This window comes from Apaloderma vittatum, unplaced genomic scaffold (genome assembly GCF_000703405.1).
Source record: "Apaloderma vittatum isolate BGI_N311 unplaced genomic scaffold, ASM70340v1 scaffold23453, whole genome shotgun sequence".
Taxonomy (NCBI): domain Eukaryota; kingdom Metazoa; phylum Chordata; class Aves; order Trogoniformes; family Trogonidae; genus Apaloderma; species Apaloderma vittatum.
The window spans coordinates 53,194-70,380 of record NW_009707986.1 but is presented as its reverse complement, the minus strand read 5'-3'; the positions used below and the strand labels follow the sequence as shown (position 1 = coordinate 70,380).

At 40.1% G+C, this 17,187-nt stretch overlaps 1 protein-coding gene across 1 annotated transcript in view; it reads left to right on the top strand.

The window, feature by feature from the left end:
- Positions 1-1,400: 1,400 nt before the first annotated feature.
- Positions 1,401-17,187, top strand: part of PTDSS1 (phosphatidylserine synthase 1) — a gene marked incomplete at its 5' end in the record, with an annotated part of 27,093 nt that continues 11,306 nt past the window's right edge. Inside the window, 7 exons of the mRNA XM_009866401.1 lie at positions 1,401-1,445; positions 2,139-2,232; positions 5,153-5,244; positions 6,529-6,573; positions 8,817-8,941; positions 12,010-12,168; positions 16,252-16,403. Coding sequence (XP_009864703.1) covers positions 1,401-1,445; positions 2,139-2,232; positions 5,153-5,244; positions 6,529-6,573; positions 8,817-8,941; positions 12,010-12,168; positions 16,252-16,403 — 712 coding nt within the window. The remainder of the gene's footprint in view (positions 1,446-2,138; positions 2,233-5,152; positions 5,245-6,528; positions 6,574-8,816; positions 8,942-12,009; positions 12,169-16,251; positions 16,404-17,187) is intronic.

Sequence of the window (17,187 nt, the reverse complement as noted above, 5' to 3'; positions counted from 1 at the left end):
TCTGCTGCCTTTCCTGGGAACTTCTTGATCGTTTTGAGGCTCGCCGTAAAAGCCTTTACCAAAACGTGTGTTTCAGGCAGTTGCCAAAAATGGCTTGTATTAGGCTGTCAAGAAGCCGGGCGGTGACATCACTCAGGTAGAGAGTTTATGGAGCGTTTGGAGTGAGCGTTTTGTGTCGCCGTTTTTACACCGCACACTTTGCCTGAGGCCGGGCACACGGTGCTGACAGGCTTCGCGCCCGCCTCTGCCCGCCGCAGGACCTATGGACTTCGCCACTGCAGTCATTCCTGGAAATACAGCTAAGAATGGACACGATGATTTTCAGGAGCCTTATTTGTAAACAAAGGGTGTAGCAGTGCAGTCAGAAGGGCATCTTGCAGTATTTTTCTAAGTTGTTCGTACTTTTTATTGCCTTCTGCTGAATGGGGCTGTGAAGATGATAACGTAATCCTGCGTTAGGCTAAATCATGCAGCCTGTGGGCGAACAGTGATTCCTGAGAGATGTTGTGGCTGAGTTGTGCGTGGGGGTTTGGGCTCACTTAGACTTTTGTGTCATTGTCTGTACACAGGTGTTTCAGTGGCCTCGTTGATTAAACTTCTGCATCTGACAGAAAAACATTATTTGTCCCTAGGCCCAATAGACATTTCAGCGTGTAATCTTTTATTTTATTCTGCAAATCCAAATGTATAGTTTCTGTCACCTTTAAAAATAATGGTCAAGTCTGTGTTGAGCCGAGAAAGGAGCATAAGGAAACCCAAAATAGTGTAGCTGCAAGTGGTCTGAAATTTGCCTTTTCTTGTTTCAACTTGTGTGTGGCCCCAAGGAAGATATCTTTGGTGAACACATCCCTTATTCTACTTGGATCTTGTTACCTAAGCCAAGGTATAATGTCCTGGGGATACCCTCTTATCTCTTAAATCAGGGACATGTTTCTGTGCATTGGTGCAATGTTTAATTAGAGACTTTGCTACAAGTTCTCCTCTTGCACTGGCTGCCCTTGTCCAATCACTTTTCTTGCTGTAGGACTAATTTAAGTCAGACTTGTGAGTTATTAAGGGGTACTCATCCCAACATCGTTCCAAAGGGTTAATGGAATCGGTCGCTCACCTTTAGCAAAGGAAAGGTGAGCGGTTGCTTCTTTCAAGCAGAGAATGAGTCAAGCAGCAATTTCAGAATTATGGAGTCTTCTAGGCCCAAAGAATATTGCTTTGCATCTGGGATTTGTTGTTTTCATTTTTTTCAAGAGGATTGCTAGCTTTTATTTTCATTTGTCTTGCTAGCTTTATAACTGAGTGTTTTAGTTTCATTTTTTTCCCCCAGTCTGTGTCTTTGCTCAGCCTCACCATGTGTGTTTAAATACTCATTGACTTCTTTTTAATTCTCCTCTGTTTCTCCTCAGGTTGTGCTTCCATCATGCAACCTTCAGCTATTTCTAACTATCATGGTAGTTTCCAGCACCATTCTCTGTTGCCTTGTTTTGGGCACTACCCAAACCATACGTACTCTTTGAGAAACTGATGTAGGGGGGAGGAGATAGTTGCCCACATGCTTACAGTCTCTAGCGAGACTCCTGTTCTTACCTCCTGGGCACAAGGCTTCCCAGTGAGGTGTGACAAGTGATTCTTTGCTTCCCCGTTGCTGTCAGCTTTTCCGTAGCTCTTCTGGTCAATATATTAAGGAGGGGATTTTCTATGATACATTCTTACTGATGTTGTTAAGTAAAATTTTTTTTTTTCAGGAACTTCAACATAGACAGAGGAAATTCGGCTTCCCTTAAAGTATATCTCGTATTTTCTGTAGTTCTTTTATATCAGAAATATATGGTGTTTCAGAAAAACACCGAAAATGCTTTTCCTTTGGAGGGACTGAGCCATGATATGGGGTCTTCTTGAGATTGCTGAGAGCAGCTGACACTGTTTGAGCTCACAGCAAAGGATGAAGCTGAGCTTCAGATAGCAGTAATATTTAGGTAGCAGCAATAATCCATAAAAATAAATGTGTGTTTAACTTTTCCTTGTTGAAATGGGGAGCAGAGGGTATTCTGGTTTTATTTAAAGCATATCCTTCTAGTGCTTCTGACAATGGCTGCAGCTGCCCTGGTTTTGAATGAGCCATACACAGGCTCCTCTGCTTCCAGGCCGTGGAGTGGCTCTGGCTTTCCCTGTGCCCTTCCTGCCTGGAGAGAGGGATGTGGCCTTCTCTGAGCCTGAAGGCCACCAGCAGGAAGGCAGGTGAGTGCTCGGGGGGATATTTTTTGGAGCAACAGGACTGAGGAAGGTGACGGATTGGTAGCTTGTGATGTGAAGTTGCAGGGGTTTATGGAAGCGGGAGTAAGACCTATGAAGATGTAGGGCTGTTGTCTTTCACATCCCTTGATTAATGGAGTTGATTAAACTGGCTTATTGTGCATTTAGGCTTGATTTGGGAAGCTTATAGAAGACTTTTTTTTTCCCCAAACACACTCTAAGCTTAGTGTCCTAGCTATTTTTTCTTCGGCTGGGTATCCTCACTGTTTTAAAAATCCATGATGTAATAACTTACTAGTTTACATTTTCGTAATGTGCCAGTGTAGTGTGCTGCTCTGGAGGAGAGAGAAGAGCAGGAAAGGAAAAAAGATTATGCAGTTATTGTGTGCTTTTGGTTTTTTATTCTCCAAAAAGCCACAGAAGTAAAAAATGTGCTAGTAAAGTGGGTTTAAATTCAGATAATTTCCATCTGTCCTCCCACACAAACATTAGAAACCTTGCTTTTGCTGCATGAATGTTTATATTTAAAAGCCAGCATCAAAGTTTCTAAGGCATCAAAGTTCCTGAGGAGATGATTTAGCACATTTCCCTGATTGTTGTGATTGTGTCTTTCCTCCAACAGTTACTTTGCTCCCGTTTCTTTTAGTGTTCCCCAAAATAGTTATTCTGGGGCAAACACTAATTCTTTTCCTAACTAGTGCACAGTAGTGAGTCTCTTGCTCCCACCTATTCTTAGCTGCATCTGTCAGGAAGATTGGGTGTGTGTCCCTTTTGAAAGGTATCTGTAAGCCAAAATTAAATGCCACTACCACTCACTTGGAATGAAATGTGGTTTAACACCGCATACAACATCTTTGTTGATTTTTAGGGGAAGTGCTGCCAATGTGACTAGGGTGTGGAGCTGAGTAGTGCTTGGAATCCTGGTCTGCAAAGGTGAGGAGGACCCTTCAGCCCAACTGGCCTGGCAATTAAGTGATGTGATCACAGAGTCTTTCACTTCTTTCTTGGCCATACTAAAGTGTACAGTGATGTGACCAGTAATCGGTTCTTTTTTTCAGAAAAAAATTTTTAAAATCTCCCCATTTGGTGGGACCTGTGACAGCATATGCATGCATGTTATTTGCATATGTTAAAACAGGAATGTGGCTTTGCTGCCTGCGCCATCAGAGCTTGAGGCTCTGGCTGGCGGCATTAACTGTGCTGGATCATAGAATCACAGAATGTCAGGGGTTGGAAGGCACCTGGAAAGATCATCTAGTCCAACTCTCCTGCCAGAGCAGGATCCCCTAGGGCAGCCACACAGGAACGTATCCAGTTGGGCTTTGAAAGTTTCCAGAGAAGGAGACTCCACAACCTCTGTGGGCAGCCTGTGCCAGTGCTCTGTCACCCTCACAGTAAGGAAGTTTCTCCTCATGGTGGAGCTTCCTATGTTCTATCTTATGCCCAGTATTCCTTGTCATGGATGGCATGAGGCTCTTGAGATTGCCAAGGGAGCCAGAGTTTAAGCTCTGGAACTTGGGGATCATAGCTGGTGTAAAACGTCAGCCTGTGCAGCATGACTGATGGAAAATGGCTGATAATCCTCTACTGAGCTGTTTTTTAAAAAAAAAAAAAAAGAAAAGAAAAAAAGCTGTGTCAGGTCCCTGAGACCTACAGAGAAACCATTCATGTTTAAAGCACTTTTTCCTGCCATACAGTTAAACTAACACAGCACTTAAATGCCTTACAATGATGAAAGTCTGCTGTGACGCTGCTGAGTTTTGATTTTGAGGGAAAGGGAAATAATTTGGCAAATAGAGAAATATTTTATAACTGCAGCAAATACCTAATGTGGAGCACGTTTATGGTGTCACGAATTCTTTACTGAAGACATGCTCTGCCAGGAAAGCTTTATTCCTATAAAGTTTGCTGGGAATTTTTTAGTATCATGGGTTGAGAATAAATAAAAGAATATCTTTACATAAACTGATCCTAAGTACATGGAAATTATCATGATAGTAAAACTTTAATTTCAGCTGTGCTGGGCGATACGTTGAGAAATGTTAGGTGTGCATATGATGACAATCTGAAGTTTATTTCTATTTGCCTTACTGAAGTATCCTAGACTGCTGGTTAGAAAACTCTGGTGGTCTTTCCTTTTTGTTAATCTTGTTGCTGTTGACTGTATCTCATATTGCTGAAAAGAAAGAAGAGTTCAGTCAAGTTTACCTTGGTGTTCCAACATGATTTCCTAGGTCTCTTTTCTGACCATAATGTAACAATAGTACAAATAATACCTGGTATTTTATTCAGAACTTTGACATAATAGATCTAAAGCAAGCTGATATTTTTCCTTTGTTCTTTTAAGTTTAGCTGTCTCTGCTACGCATATATTCTATGCAGTGTAATAATTATTTCCAAAAGCTAATTGTAATCGTTATTTCTATCCTCTTTCTACACACCTGAGACATTTGGCATTTGGAACAGGCCAAAGGAAGTGAAAGGGATTGCGAGCATGACCAAAACAGCTCTGAGAAACCTAGGAATTGCATCCGGGCTTCCAGAGTTTTTGGTCTAGGTCTCTGCTATATAAAAGTACTTTTGCTGATGTTTCTGTGAATGTTAAAGCAGGAAGATTTCTTTCGCTCTATGTTAAATTTTGTCATTGCCTCTGCGTTGACTTGTAACAGCACTTACGGCTCACACGTACTGATTATATCTTTACCTCCTTTGTAAGAAAGGGGTACCCAGAAGTACAGAGTGAAAAGCATTCAGTGCAGTTACTGTCTTGACTTGTTATGAACTCACCATGCTTATTTCTTGTACTTAATTTCCATGTAGTCTTTATTTAAATACTATATCTTCAGAGCCTTTTGACATCATCCTTATAATGTACTTTAACACTTTATGTTGTCTGTCTCTTCAGGGATGATTCTGTCCCAGAGGATAATATTTGGAGGGGTATCCTCTCTGTGATTTTCTTCTTTTTAATCATCAGTGTTCTAGCTTTTCCTAATGGTGAGTAAGGTTTATACTTCACTTTTTATAACTTGTGAATTTCTCTTTATTGTCACTATATTTATTTTGATTTTTGTTTAAGTACCAACTTTTAAATTTTTTTTTCTCTTTTGAATTCCTTTAAGTTAAGGAACATCTTAAAAATGGGTTGCAATCATACTCGCAGAGATAACAGTAAAATGCATGTTATTTATAGCTTGTCTGTATCTTAACAAGGAAGTCAGGTTCTCAAAATCGGTGTCTCTATTTGCAGATGTGCAGTTGCAGGTCAAATTGCTAAGTAACGATGCTGCCAGGTCCTTAAACATTATTCAAGTCTGCCTCAGACTTCTGTGTTTTAACAGAAGTGTCAGTCTACGATTTCTCAGAGATAGAACAGCTCACATAAATTACCTTACCAAAAGATGATGATAGTTAGAACGGTTGAATTCACATTACAGTGTAAAACCACAGTTGCTCAGTCAAAATTTAAGTTGGACAAAATTTTTGCTAATTGTATGAGGAACAGAAAATGCAAATTGTTGAAAATGCTTGCGTAGCACTTTATTATGTGGAGGAACTGCTGCCTTCTCAGCGTTTTAAATACTATTTATTTATTTATTTATATAAGATTTTTACTTGTTGGCAAGAGCATAGTTCTTGACTCAAGTTTAAACTGTCTCAGGATTGGCAGTGGTCAGGAAAAAACTGTTTGTGCTTTGGACATATTTGTAGTTTGGAGTTAGGATGTATTTTTCTCATGTTAAAAATCATTAATCCATACTTTCCACAAATCACTCCCTGAAAAACTGAATGCCAGAGGAATGAGCTTTATGCATACAGTGGTAAAAGAACAATCTGCAGTGTGTGCTGAAAATATTTGTTCAGCCACTTCTTGCTACCTCTGAAGATATGACTTATATTTACAGTCTTTCTAGTTTCACTAGACTTACCTTCTCTGCTTTCACATTGAGAGATTTTCATAAAGTCAGTTTAATCACTGTCTCCGAAGTAAGTAATTTCACACTGGTAAGGGACATAGGTATCTTGCTTTTTTTTGAATACATGATACTCGGATGTAAAATTTTGTCTACACCCTACTAATTGACGGTTTCATTTTTCTAAAATCTGCTGTGACCATTTTTTTTGTTTTTAGCATAGAGCCCCAGCTTTTAGGTATATTATGTAGTTTGATGGAGAACTGATCCGTGCTCATGCCAAATCCTCATAGGAGATGCACTTGGGAATAGATTATGTGGTTCTTATTGACTATTTTCTAATAGACTTTTTGTTTACTGTCCGCAGGACCCTTTACACGTCCCCACCCTGCAATATGGAGAATGGTTTTTGGTAAGTTTAAGTTGTGTTTCTCATCTTTTTGTGCTTCTGTGGGACCTACTGTTTTAGCTTTCAGATGAATGGAATTGTCATGGAACGTAATTGTGCACCAAATTTGTGTGAATGTCGCTTCCCTCCTGCTTCTGAGTAGCTGCTTATAATCTGTTCTTAATTATGTTTGGGAATGTTGTGCTAGTTACTCTGTGTCAGGAGGATGTAAATTAAATCACCAGAAAGGGATCATTCATTCTAATACTCTCTTTTAATCCTGTTTTGTGTTTGTGTTTCCTAATCTCCTTCCCCCACACCCTTCCTACTGCTGTCTCTTCTGACCCCAGAAAGATCTGAGATTTTTATAGCTACTGCATATGCTATCTGACTTCTAACTAAATCCAGTTTAGTAGGGTGCTTCTTTTCATTATTGGCAAAATGTGCTGATATGTTTATTAAATTGTACTGTTGTATAGTTTAACATACATTATTAATATTCTTAACATGTATGTATTCACCTTATTAACTTAGAATATCAGCAAAAATACATGCAAATATTAGTTGCATCCATAGTTTAGAAAATAATTCTATTACTACAGAACTTAGTGAGTGAAACCCTGTTCCTTAAACATGTGAATTATATGGCAAGAATATAAGGAATTTTATTTTTAAATAACTCAGGATTCACAGAGCATATCCTAGACTTCAAGCACATTTGCAGAGAATTGGGCACATTTGACTTAAAAACTGATCTGCTTTTTTAGGGGACTGAATGTTTCTCTCTCCTGCTGCCTTATACAGCTAAAAATAAGTAGCCTCCCAAAGCAGCTGATTACTCATCCGTTGAAACTGAGAGGATACTGCTGGTTAGACAGTAGTTGTTAAAGGATCCTCCTCCTTGTGAAGTTTGGGAAACACTGCTCATTTGAAGTTTCAGCAAATGTAAATTAAAAGGACATTCTCAGTGTTGAAACTGTCAGAGCTTGACCCCCTGTACGTACTGGGGAAGGCTGCACACAAAATCAAAGAGCAACATTTTTCCCTGTGTAATTCTGTTTGCTCTGTTTGGCCTATTTAGCCACACTTGAGGTCTCAGACCTGTTCAGTAGAAGAAAGGCAGGAGTAGTGTGTCCTTGATATTTCAGGATGCACCCTCGCCTGCAGACTGTACTTTTTGCAGTAATTTGTCATCTATTTACCTCATGTGTTTTTAGGATGTACTGCAGAGGACAGTATACATCCTTCCTGTTCGTGTGTGTGTACTTGAAAGGAAGTTTTCTCTGACATATGCTGGGGTTTAATAATGTGTGAGTTCTGTTTATAGTTTAAAATATTTTTTTTTTAATTACTATAGTTTATTTTGGATGTATATTCACATTAATCTTTCTGCTTTCCATGACATTGCTGCAGGAGACAAGTAAGTTTGAGTCCTAGACTACAGAAATTGTGTGTTTATCTGCTTCTTCCAAATGTGGCCTTAGATATCTGTTAACTTGTGAATGATGGAGAGATATGCTCCCAACAGCAGCTTCACCTACTCACTTATCTATACCTAGGACTCAACTTCTTACAAGTGTTTCTATAAAAAATCCAATAAATTCGTATTTAGACATTAGGAGGAGAGAGGTGGTAGTCCCAAATAGCATAGTGTTTCTTAATTAATAATAGTGTGAAAACAAATTATAGTAATCTTTAAAAGCCTCAAACAGCAAATTTTCCATCTCACAAAAGTAACTCAAGCATGCATTAGCTTATATTTTTAACCAGTTTTTATTGCCGGTGTAGCTCAGAATTGCCAGGTGAAACCTATGTTGAAATCTGCGTGGAGGTTTGGGGACCTACATTAGTGACACCAAGAATACATGAAGAGAAGGGACAGAGCTAATCCAATCCTGGGGTCCTAATGTATCTCTTACTAAAGAGCTTCCTGATCACAGCCTTGTACTACTCCTTTCTAAGCTGATTAGACTGATTCTGTTTTGACTGGCGTCATGCAGTTAAGCAGATATTATATCACTTGCAACAGGAGGTGATATGAAGTGCTGAGTGCCCAGAGATTACTATCTGACTTTTGTCTCTGAAGCTTGTGTCTCATGAAGCTTTTCATGTAGCCGCTGTGTGTAGAAAACTCGGTTCTGCAAACTAGGCACTTATAGAGCAACAGCTTGAAAACTACTTTTTGGACACTTCGTGTCCCAAGGAGTTTTGTAAGTGAACATGATTGTAAAGCGGAGGGTTTTGGGGTTTGTTTTTTCTTTTTGCAGGCCTCAGTGTGCTTTATTTTCTATTCCTGGTGTTCGTGCTCTTCCTTAACTTTGAGCAGGTGAAAGCAGTGATGTACTGGCTGGATCCTAACCTTCGATATGCCACAAGGGAAGCAGATATTATGGTATGTATCTGTGGTACCTTATTGGACATTTTGGCTACTTTAGATGTATTTTACATGGGTGGAAAAGATAAATCTGAAGTTACTGGCATGGAGCAGTGCAAGCGTGTGCCTATACTTTACAGAGTCAACAAGCCTTTGTGTCAATTTTGTGTTACTTCTGTTGTTGTGAGAAGGTGTCATGCCCATATTCTTTCTAATGCAGATGTTCAAACGGGTGTGCAGTCAGGAGGGTGAGATGTGTTTGCAGTGGGATGGCTTTGAATTCCGTTTGTGTGAGCTATATGAGCTTGGTTACTGAAAACAGGCTTAGCAAGGTAGTATTTAAACGAGGCCAATATGGTGTGTGTCTCCCAGATCAGGTGGGTTTTTTTCAATTCCAGAGTGCTACAATCAAAGAACTTTGGTCCTGCCTTATGACTCTGATCTTAGTATATGCCTGGGATGCCTCTGAATATGTGGAAATCCAGATACTGCAAATGCAGGGCTCTGCTGCCTTCCGATCACCCAGCTTAAGCACTGGTGCTGTTGCCGTTGGGAAATTACTTCCATAGACCATGATGTGGAGTGGTGTGGAAAGGCAGGCTTATTCTTCTGCCTCTTGAGCAGGATGCAAACAGTTTTCAATACAAAGAACATTCTCCTTCAGGTGAGGGCAATTGCCTGGGGAGCTGAGCTAGTAAAAGGTGGCCTGGAAGAACTGTGAAAAGTATACTGGGAGGCAGGCAGAAGGGTGTGAGCAGTGAAGCACCAAGCAGAAGGGGGTTACTGCACGGAGAGGCAAGAGTTGCCAGTCTTGTCCTCTTCACATCAAGTTACTGCCCACCTCCTGACCGACATTCCTCCTTGCCCTTGGGTTTGGACATGTGTGCACCATAGCCACCTGTTGTGTAGCAGGCCCTGTTATCAGACTCATGCCTCAAGAGTAGGGAAATACTTTATCTTTGGCAAATAGCAATTTACTATGTATGCAAGCTACTGTACAGCACCTAATCAATGCTGGCTGCAAACTCCTGCCCCGTAGCATGTAAGAGGCAACAGGGATCTTTACGGTGCAGGAATTTTACATTAGTTGATTGATGGTGCATACAGCCTCCTTACCTGGAAAACTCTGGATGCTTCTGGTGTTGCACCTCAACTGATCAGCAGTAGGTGCTGTACAACTCCAGCATCCAGAGCAGGGCTGTGGCAGCCTGTTCTGCAGGAGGCGTGTGGTGGTGGCAGTGATGAGGCGTGGGCAGCCTGCTGTTAGGGTGGTGGGAGGACACACTGCGAAATGGAGCGCTGTGAATGGGGGTTAGTGACGTTGCTGAGCAACAAAAGTGAGCTGAGACGAGGAGTCTGTTGGTAAGTCAGATTCACCTGGCTTTCCTGTCATTTAGGTTAGAAATAAATAGATTAAAGTTAAGGCAGGACTGGTATTACTACTGGCACAGATCCACAACACAACAGATTCCCTGGCTGTAGCTGTCAGTGAAAACTTGCTCTGTACTACTTTTAATCCTGATATTGACACTTAAAGTTGGAGAAAATATTTGAAGTGCAACTATAATGAAGGCTGCAGCTTAGTCTCTTGCACAGGGCTGGCAAAGTTGCTAGTGTATAAAGGAACGTTTATCATGTTGTATGACTGGCAGAGCTGCTGCTGGAAAGATGAGATAGAAGGGAAAAAGCCCCAGGAAAAATAAAAGGCAAAAAAAAAAAAAGGCAGAAGCCCTGAAAATGAGCTTACTTCTGGAGTAACCTCATTGTGTTTGCTCATCATAGAATACCAGTTATCGTGGTGTAGGCAGGAGCCTGCACTTCCCACAGTGCACTCCCTGCTGCTTATGCTGGCAAACGAGCCAGTTTCAGATTTCTTTGGGTACATGCACTAAAGCTGCAGCTTTGCCATCGTTAGGGCAGGTGCTGCACCTGTCTCTGAGTGACCAGTGGCGCTGGCACGTGCGGGACGCAATACTGAGCTTTTGCTTCAGGGAGCACCAGCAGTAAAGGTTACTGACAGTTTCATAGTGGCACTTAACGGCCTGCTGCTAGAAGAATTTGTGTGAAATTGTGCACTCTTTATGGAGACCAAGATATAAATCTTTCCCTGCCATGCCCTTTTCAACTTCCTCATAGTTCATCTGTGCAGAATTAGCAATAGCTCTGGCCTGAAAGATAATCCTCTCTTAATTGAACAGTAATGAGCAGTGCTGTGTTATCACCTGCAGGTGGCAATGTATATTTTAGAGGGTTGGAAGAGCAGAGATTTTTATTTTTTTTTATTTTTTAAATATGTTTTTTTCCAGTTGGGAATAGTTCAGTTTGTGCCCAGTGACAAGACAGAACCCCACAGATGTAGCCTTCTGATAGCAGACAATTTTCTTTTTTTTTTTTTTTTGGCAGTGATTTTTAGTACTTGCTGTACAACATGACGGGAGAACACATTTCCTTTTTTATTCATGACTAGAATATTAATTAATATTCTTAAGGAATCTGCCACTTATCTGTGACAAAATAGCTGCAAGTTCCCTTTGATGATTTTTTTTTTTTTAATTCAGCCCTGTGGCCATACTTTCTCAGTATGGATATGTTCTGGGAAATTGCTTTTGTGAGGAAAATAAGACATAAAGGATACTCCCAATGAACACTGAGATGAGTAACATAACATCACAGACTGATGAGGATTAACCACTGATGAACCACATCTGAACACCAGACACCATGAAATAGGGAAGGGTGGTTATTTCAAGTCAAGACCCCAAAGAAAAGCAAATTACTATTTTCTGGAGTATTGTTTGCTGGTTTTATTATTATTGATTTTACTGCCACTGCTGTTCCCTTGTCATATAAGAACTACCTGCTCCCTCAGACAACATGATCTATTCAGTCTCCCTTTAAATTTGAGCTATACTGTGATGATACTGGAACTTCTTCTGTGGAGTTTAGAAGGACAAGAAAGTAGAATGATGCTTATTTTAATATCCTTATAATTTCAGGCTTTTTTCACCAGATAGAAATTTCATTGTTCTGGTGTTTCTGAAGTTGAGTGTTGTGTTCATGGTTGGTTGTTTTTTTGTCGCTAACAGGAATATGCTGTGAACTGTCATGTTATTACTTGGGAGAGAATCCTCAGCCACTTTGATATATTTGCTTTTGGGCATTTCTGGGGCTGGGCTATGAAGGCTTTGCTGATCCGCAGCTATGGGCTGTGCTGGACTATTAGCATCACCTGGGAGCTCACCGAGGTAGGCCACTCATTGATCTTACTTATGAGCAAATGCGAGAGACTTGAATTGTGCTTGGGGGGAAGTGTGAATGTTACTAGAAGGATGACTCACTAGGTATCGGTATAGATTTGCATTATAAGCCTTATAAAACAGATGCTTAGCAACTGGTGCAGTTGCATTGATGGACAACAGCAAGATGGGGTTTAGGTAAGTGACTTACTACTGCTTGAATAGGAGGGAAATCTAGGCTGGCCTGGTGATGCTGTTATGGGAGCCAGCACTCATGCTACTTCAGATGTTGACTAATATCCCCTGATTTAGAGCAGTTGATCTCCTTTTTCCTTTCTCCTTTATCAGTTGATCTCCTTTTTCACCTTTCTCCTTTATCTGTGCTCTGCTGTCATGATCCCCTTACCTCAAGTACAACAGTATTATGCATTATCATAGAATCATTTCAGTTGGTAAAGACTTTTAAGATCATTGAATCCCAAACATTAACCTAACACTAACAAGTGCACCACTAAACCATGTCCCCAAGCACCTCATCTGCACATCTTTTAAATACCTCCAGAGTTGGTGACTCCGCTACTTCCCTGGACAGCCTGTTCCAGTGCCTGACAACCCTTTCAGTGAAAAAGTTTTTCCTAATATCCAATCTAAACCTCCCTGGGTACAACTTGAGACTATTTCCTTTTGTCCCATCACTTGTTATTTAGGAGACTGAACCTCACCTCGCTACATCCTCCTTTCAGATAGTTGTAGAGAGCGATAAGGTCTCCCCTCAGCCTCCTTTTCTCCAGGCTAAACAACCTCAGTTCCTTCAGCAGCTCCTCAAGAGACTTGTGCTCTAGACCCTTCACCAGCTTTATTGCCCATCTCTGAACACACTCCAGCACTTCAATGTCTTTCTTGCAGCAAGGGGCCCAAAACTGAACAGAGGTGTGGCTTCACCAGTGCCAAGTATGGGGGCACAGTTACTTCCCTGGTGCTGCTGGCCACGCTATTTCTGGTACAAGCCAGGCTGCTGTTGGCCTTCTTGGCCACCTGGGCACGCTGCTGGCTCGTGTGTGTAGTTGTGCACACTGTACAGTGAAATGGAGTTGAGGGATCCATGAGGAAGGTGTGAGGACCTATCAGAAGTCCATTTGGAGTGGCAAGACACTATTTGATGTGTTGCTTTCTGTTGTGAGGCCTGAGTGCGTAACTCTTTTTTCATTAAAATTTATCCCCCAAGCCTAGTTTTTTTGTGTTCACTGGCATAAAGCGATTTCTACTAGACCTGGATTTAAGCTAGTTCACATGCAGTGTCATCCCCTGCACCATGGAGGACCACTGTCTTATTTTTGTTATCTGGCTTTACCACAGTTCCCCAAGCACATGGTGAAGTCTTTTGACTGTTGGCACTTTCAAATCCTATTTTGGATAAAAAAAGAACCCCAAACAAAGAGACGCTTGACTTGATTCATTTGATTGACTGTTGCTTGGACTGCTGGTACTTAATGTTACATCTCTTTTAAGAATGCAAGCAGATTAATTGCTGCTCTGAATCTTTTCATTTTTGTGTTAGCTAGAGCTTGATTAGTAGACTATGTGTCACCTAAACCCCAAGGATGTGTTTCTGTAAAAATATATAATTTCATTATATTTTTAATTGGACAATTCAGATAAAAAATACTAATTTTTGATCAGCTTTTGGGCCATACTTAAAATACTAAGTGTGGATGTAAACACCTGAGTTTAGTCTTTAAAAGCATAATTTTTCTTTAGAGCTTGCTGTCTTGAGAATGCTTGACCCATCTGACAACATAGATAAGGGTTTAGTTGTCTAAAATTAAACTTTTGGGTTTGAAAATACTGGTGCCATGACTTCATTCTCAAAACAAATTTTTCCTTCTCTGTCATTGAAGGATACCCTTTTTTCTAAGCTATTTTGAAACTGCTTAAGAGTGGGATTTCACAGGTACCTGTCCACAAAAAAAAACTTTGCTAGTTTTTGCACCATTTTTTCCCCTTCTGGAAAAGAATAAATTTGGATTCATTTCACATGTGCTCTTATCATTCAGTTGATCATCATATGACCATCATCTTCAATTTGATACCACATGGGATGTCTAGTATTCCCTATTGTTGAAAGGCAGATTATTGGAACAGACAATGTGTTGGGTAAGGTTCAACATATAGAGAGGTTATCACGGCCCAAGTGGATTTTTAATGAATTAGTTAATTCAGGAGAGTCATAAGAAACCTACAGAAGTTGTGAGGGCAGTAGCTGTGCATCTCTGATTAGCATTAATGGCTTTCAGCTGGCTCCCTGTTCTGAAATGGGACACTTGGCTCGTGCCAAAATTGGGATGCTTGCAGACCTTCATCTCTCGTTTGAGAAAACAGCTAGCACCTCAGAGAGTCTGGCGAACACCTGGGGTCTGGTTTTTGCTGCTCTGTTATCTGTAACTTCTGGTATCTTTGGCTGGATTATTGCAGTCTGAAATTTGTAGCCTGGTGTCCCTTTTGCGTTAATTTAAAACATGAAAGGGAAATTCCAGCAGGATAAATAGCAATGTGTATAGCTTGGATCCTGAAGAGAAATTCAAATTTCCTTTTCTGAACGTTGAAATTCCCATAGCCTTTTCAGAGAAAAACAAGTTGCTTTGATAGATTTTTTGCAAGAGGTTTCAGAGGAAATGTCATTGTGGATTTCAGTCACTGTAGTTTATTGTAAATGGACTAGTATTGATTCTTACTGTATACAGAAAACATTCTTGTTCCTTTCCTCACATCTGATTTTTTCAGTATTTTATTTATGCATCCCTTAAAAAAAGATATTTTAGTAGAAAACTCATAGCAATAATCTTCCACAGACTCAGTGTATGCACATTAACTGATATAAATGGTGGTGTGTTTGTAGAGGCAAAAATATTCTTTAGTTTGCTGTTTGTTTTATTAAGCATCTCCTTGAGTATTCCAAAGGGACTGCTTTAACACATGGCTGTCTTGATTTTCAGTCTACAGCTTTTTCAGTCTATTTTTTTTGTTTGCTGGCATTTTTCTTATGGAATAGAGAATTATTTTCTTGTAGAAGAGAATGAGAGGTGCTGAAGCAATTTCTAGCTCTCTGTAAGTTATGTTGATACCTTGCCTTAAAATACAAAATACTGGCCAGTTTTCTCCTTCACTTTGTCAAAAGTGTGAAGGCACCAAATGTTTCTGTAAATACATTTAACTCCTAATGCCTCTTAGTGGGATTTAGTTGAGTATTCAGAACAGATTGCTTCAGAGATAAATGATTTGTGCACTTTCTGGGGGAAATCTTTAAGGGACTGAGTATATCTTGGTATATCCAGATGGTGTCAGCTTTTCAGTCTGATGTTCATTTGTTTCTGGCCTATTTTTCAATATCTTCACTGTAGAAGTACCTTCATCGTTAGTGCTTAGGAGAGACAAAGCAGGAAGGGCAAGTGGAATATCATCCTGGATGAAGTGTGGCGGCAAAGTTTGTAGTGTCTGAAATATTGGTGAACTCTTAATCATTTTACAGTCAGTAGATTTCCTAAAAATAGTAAATGAAGGAAAGAGTTTTGAAATAGAACAAGTCTTAAGTCCTGAACAGTTGTAGTACTTGGTACTGATAGTTGTTACAAATACATCCATTCTACTTATTAAATCTTGTTGCTGGTTTAGAGAACATTCTTCTTAAAACTATTTAGCACAAATAAACTAGATATTATCTTCATTTTTTTAAAAGCACAAAGCATTTTTTTTTTCCTCCAAGAAATGCAGTAGTTTTGCTTGTTTGATGCACTTCCGTGAATGTTCTGTGTATCATCGTGGAGACACCAAGAGCTGTGTGATATCTTTATGTACAGCATAGCCCCAACAGGGAGTGGTGAGAAGGAAACCTCTGCTGTCTTCTATGTGTGGTTCTTCTACCCAGGTCCTTCTGAAGTTGGTGGAAGGATGCCCATCAAATGTCAGTGATTTTGGCTCATGTCCTTGAAGCATGGTGTATACTGAAAAGCTTATTTTTGAATGTGTACTTAAAAAGTGAATTTGTATTAATTTTGTGCTGTTCCTCACCCAGAATCTTTTTGCTGTATTCTGTAGCTCTTCTTCATGCACCTTCTGCCTAATTTTGCTGAATGCTGGTGGGATCAAGTCATTTTGGACATCCTGCTTTGTAACGGGGGTGGCATCTGGTTGGGCATGGTAGTTTGTCGTTTCTTGGAGATGAGGACCTATCACTGGGCAAGCTTCAAGTAGGTCTAAATTAAAGCTTGATAAACATTATGTTTGATGATGTAATATTAAATTAATTTCCTTGGGAAATAGACCTTCTTTGCATATGTAAAATGCATGTGGTATAGAAATAGCATGCAATGTGCATGTGCTAACAATGCTGTAAATTTGTGTTGAACGTTAAAAATCCATCTCATAGTAATGCTGCAGCACAGCAAGTATTTGTAAATATTATTATGTATATATAATTTTCTTTTGCAACCTAAGTTACAAGCACTGATACCAAGTGAAAATACAAAGTAGTAAAGCTGTTTGCTTTTTCAGCTTATCTTCTACAAGCAAAACTCTGAAGAAGGCAGCGAACAAAACAAATTGTAATTGTCTCATTATGCAATGGTTTTAAACTAGATTTAGGCTCACCTTGATGAGGCATTAGCATGGCAACTGTTGGCAGTGGTTGTGATTGCAGAAGAGGAATCAGACTGATCGTACTCATTGTGAATTGCCTTCCTCCATTGCGGACCCTCTAGAGTAAATGGAGTAATAGCAAAATAAAGTAGCATTTTTTGTGTAAAAGGGCAACAGCTTGTGGCCTTGTAAGTGTCAGTTCTAGCTGGCCAGGTGAGGTTTCTTCCATAGCTTTTTGCCTCTCTTCTGCCTTCTTACCTGCCAGTTGGTGGCAAGCACAGTTATCTGCATGTTACTGATGTTATAGACAAAGCAGGATCAAGTGCAATGAATTCCTGAAGGTTGTTGCCTTGAGAGATGGAAAAAGAGCTCGTATTGTGATTTCCAAAGCTGTCC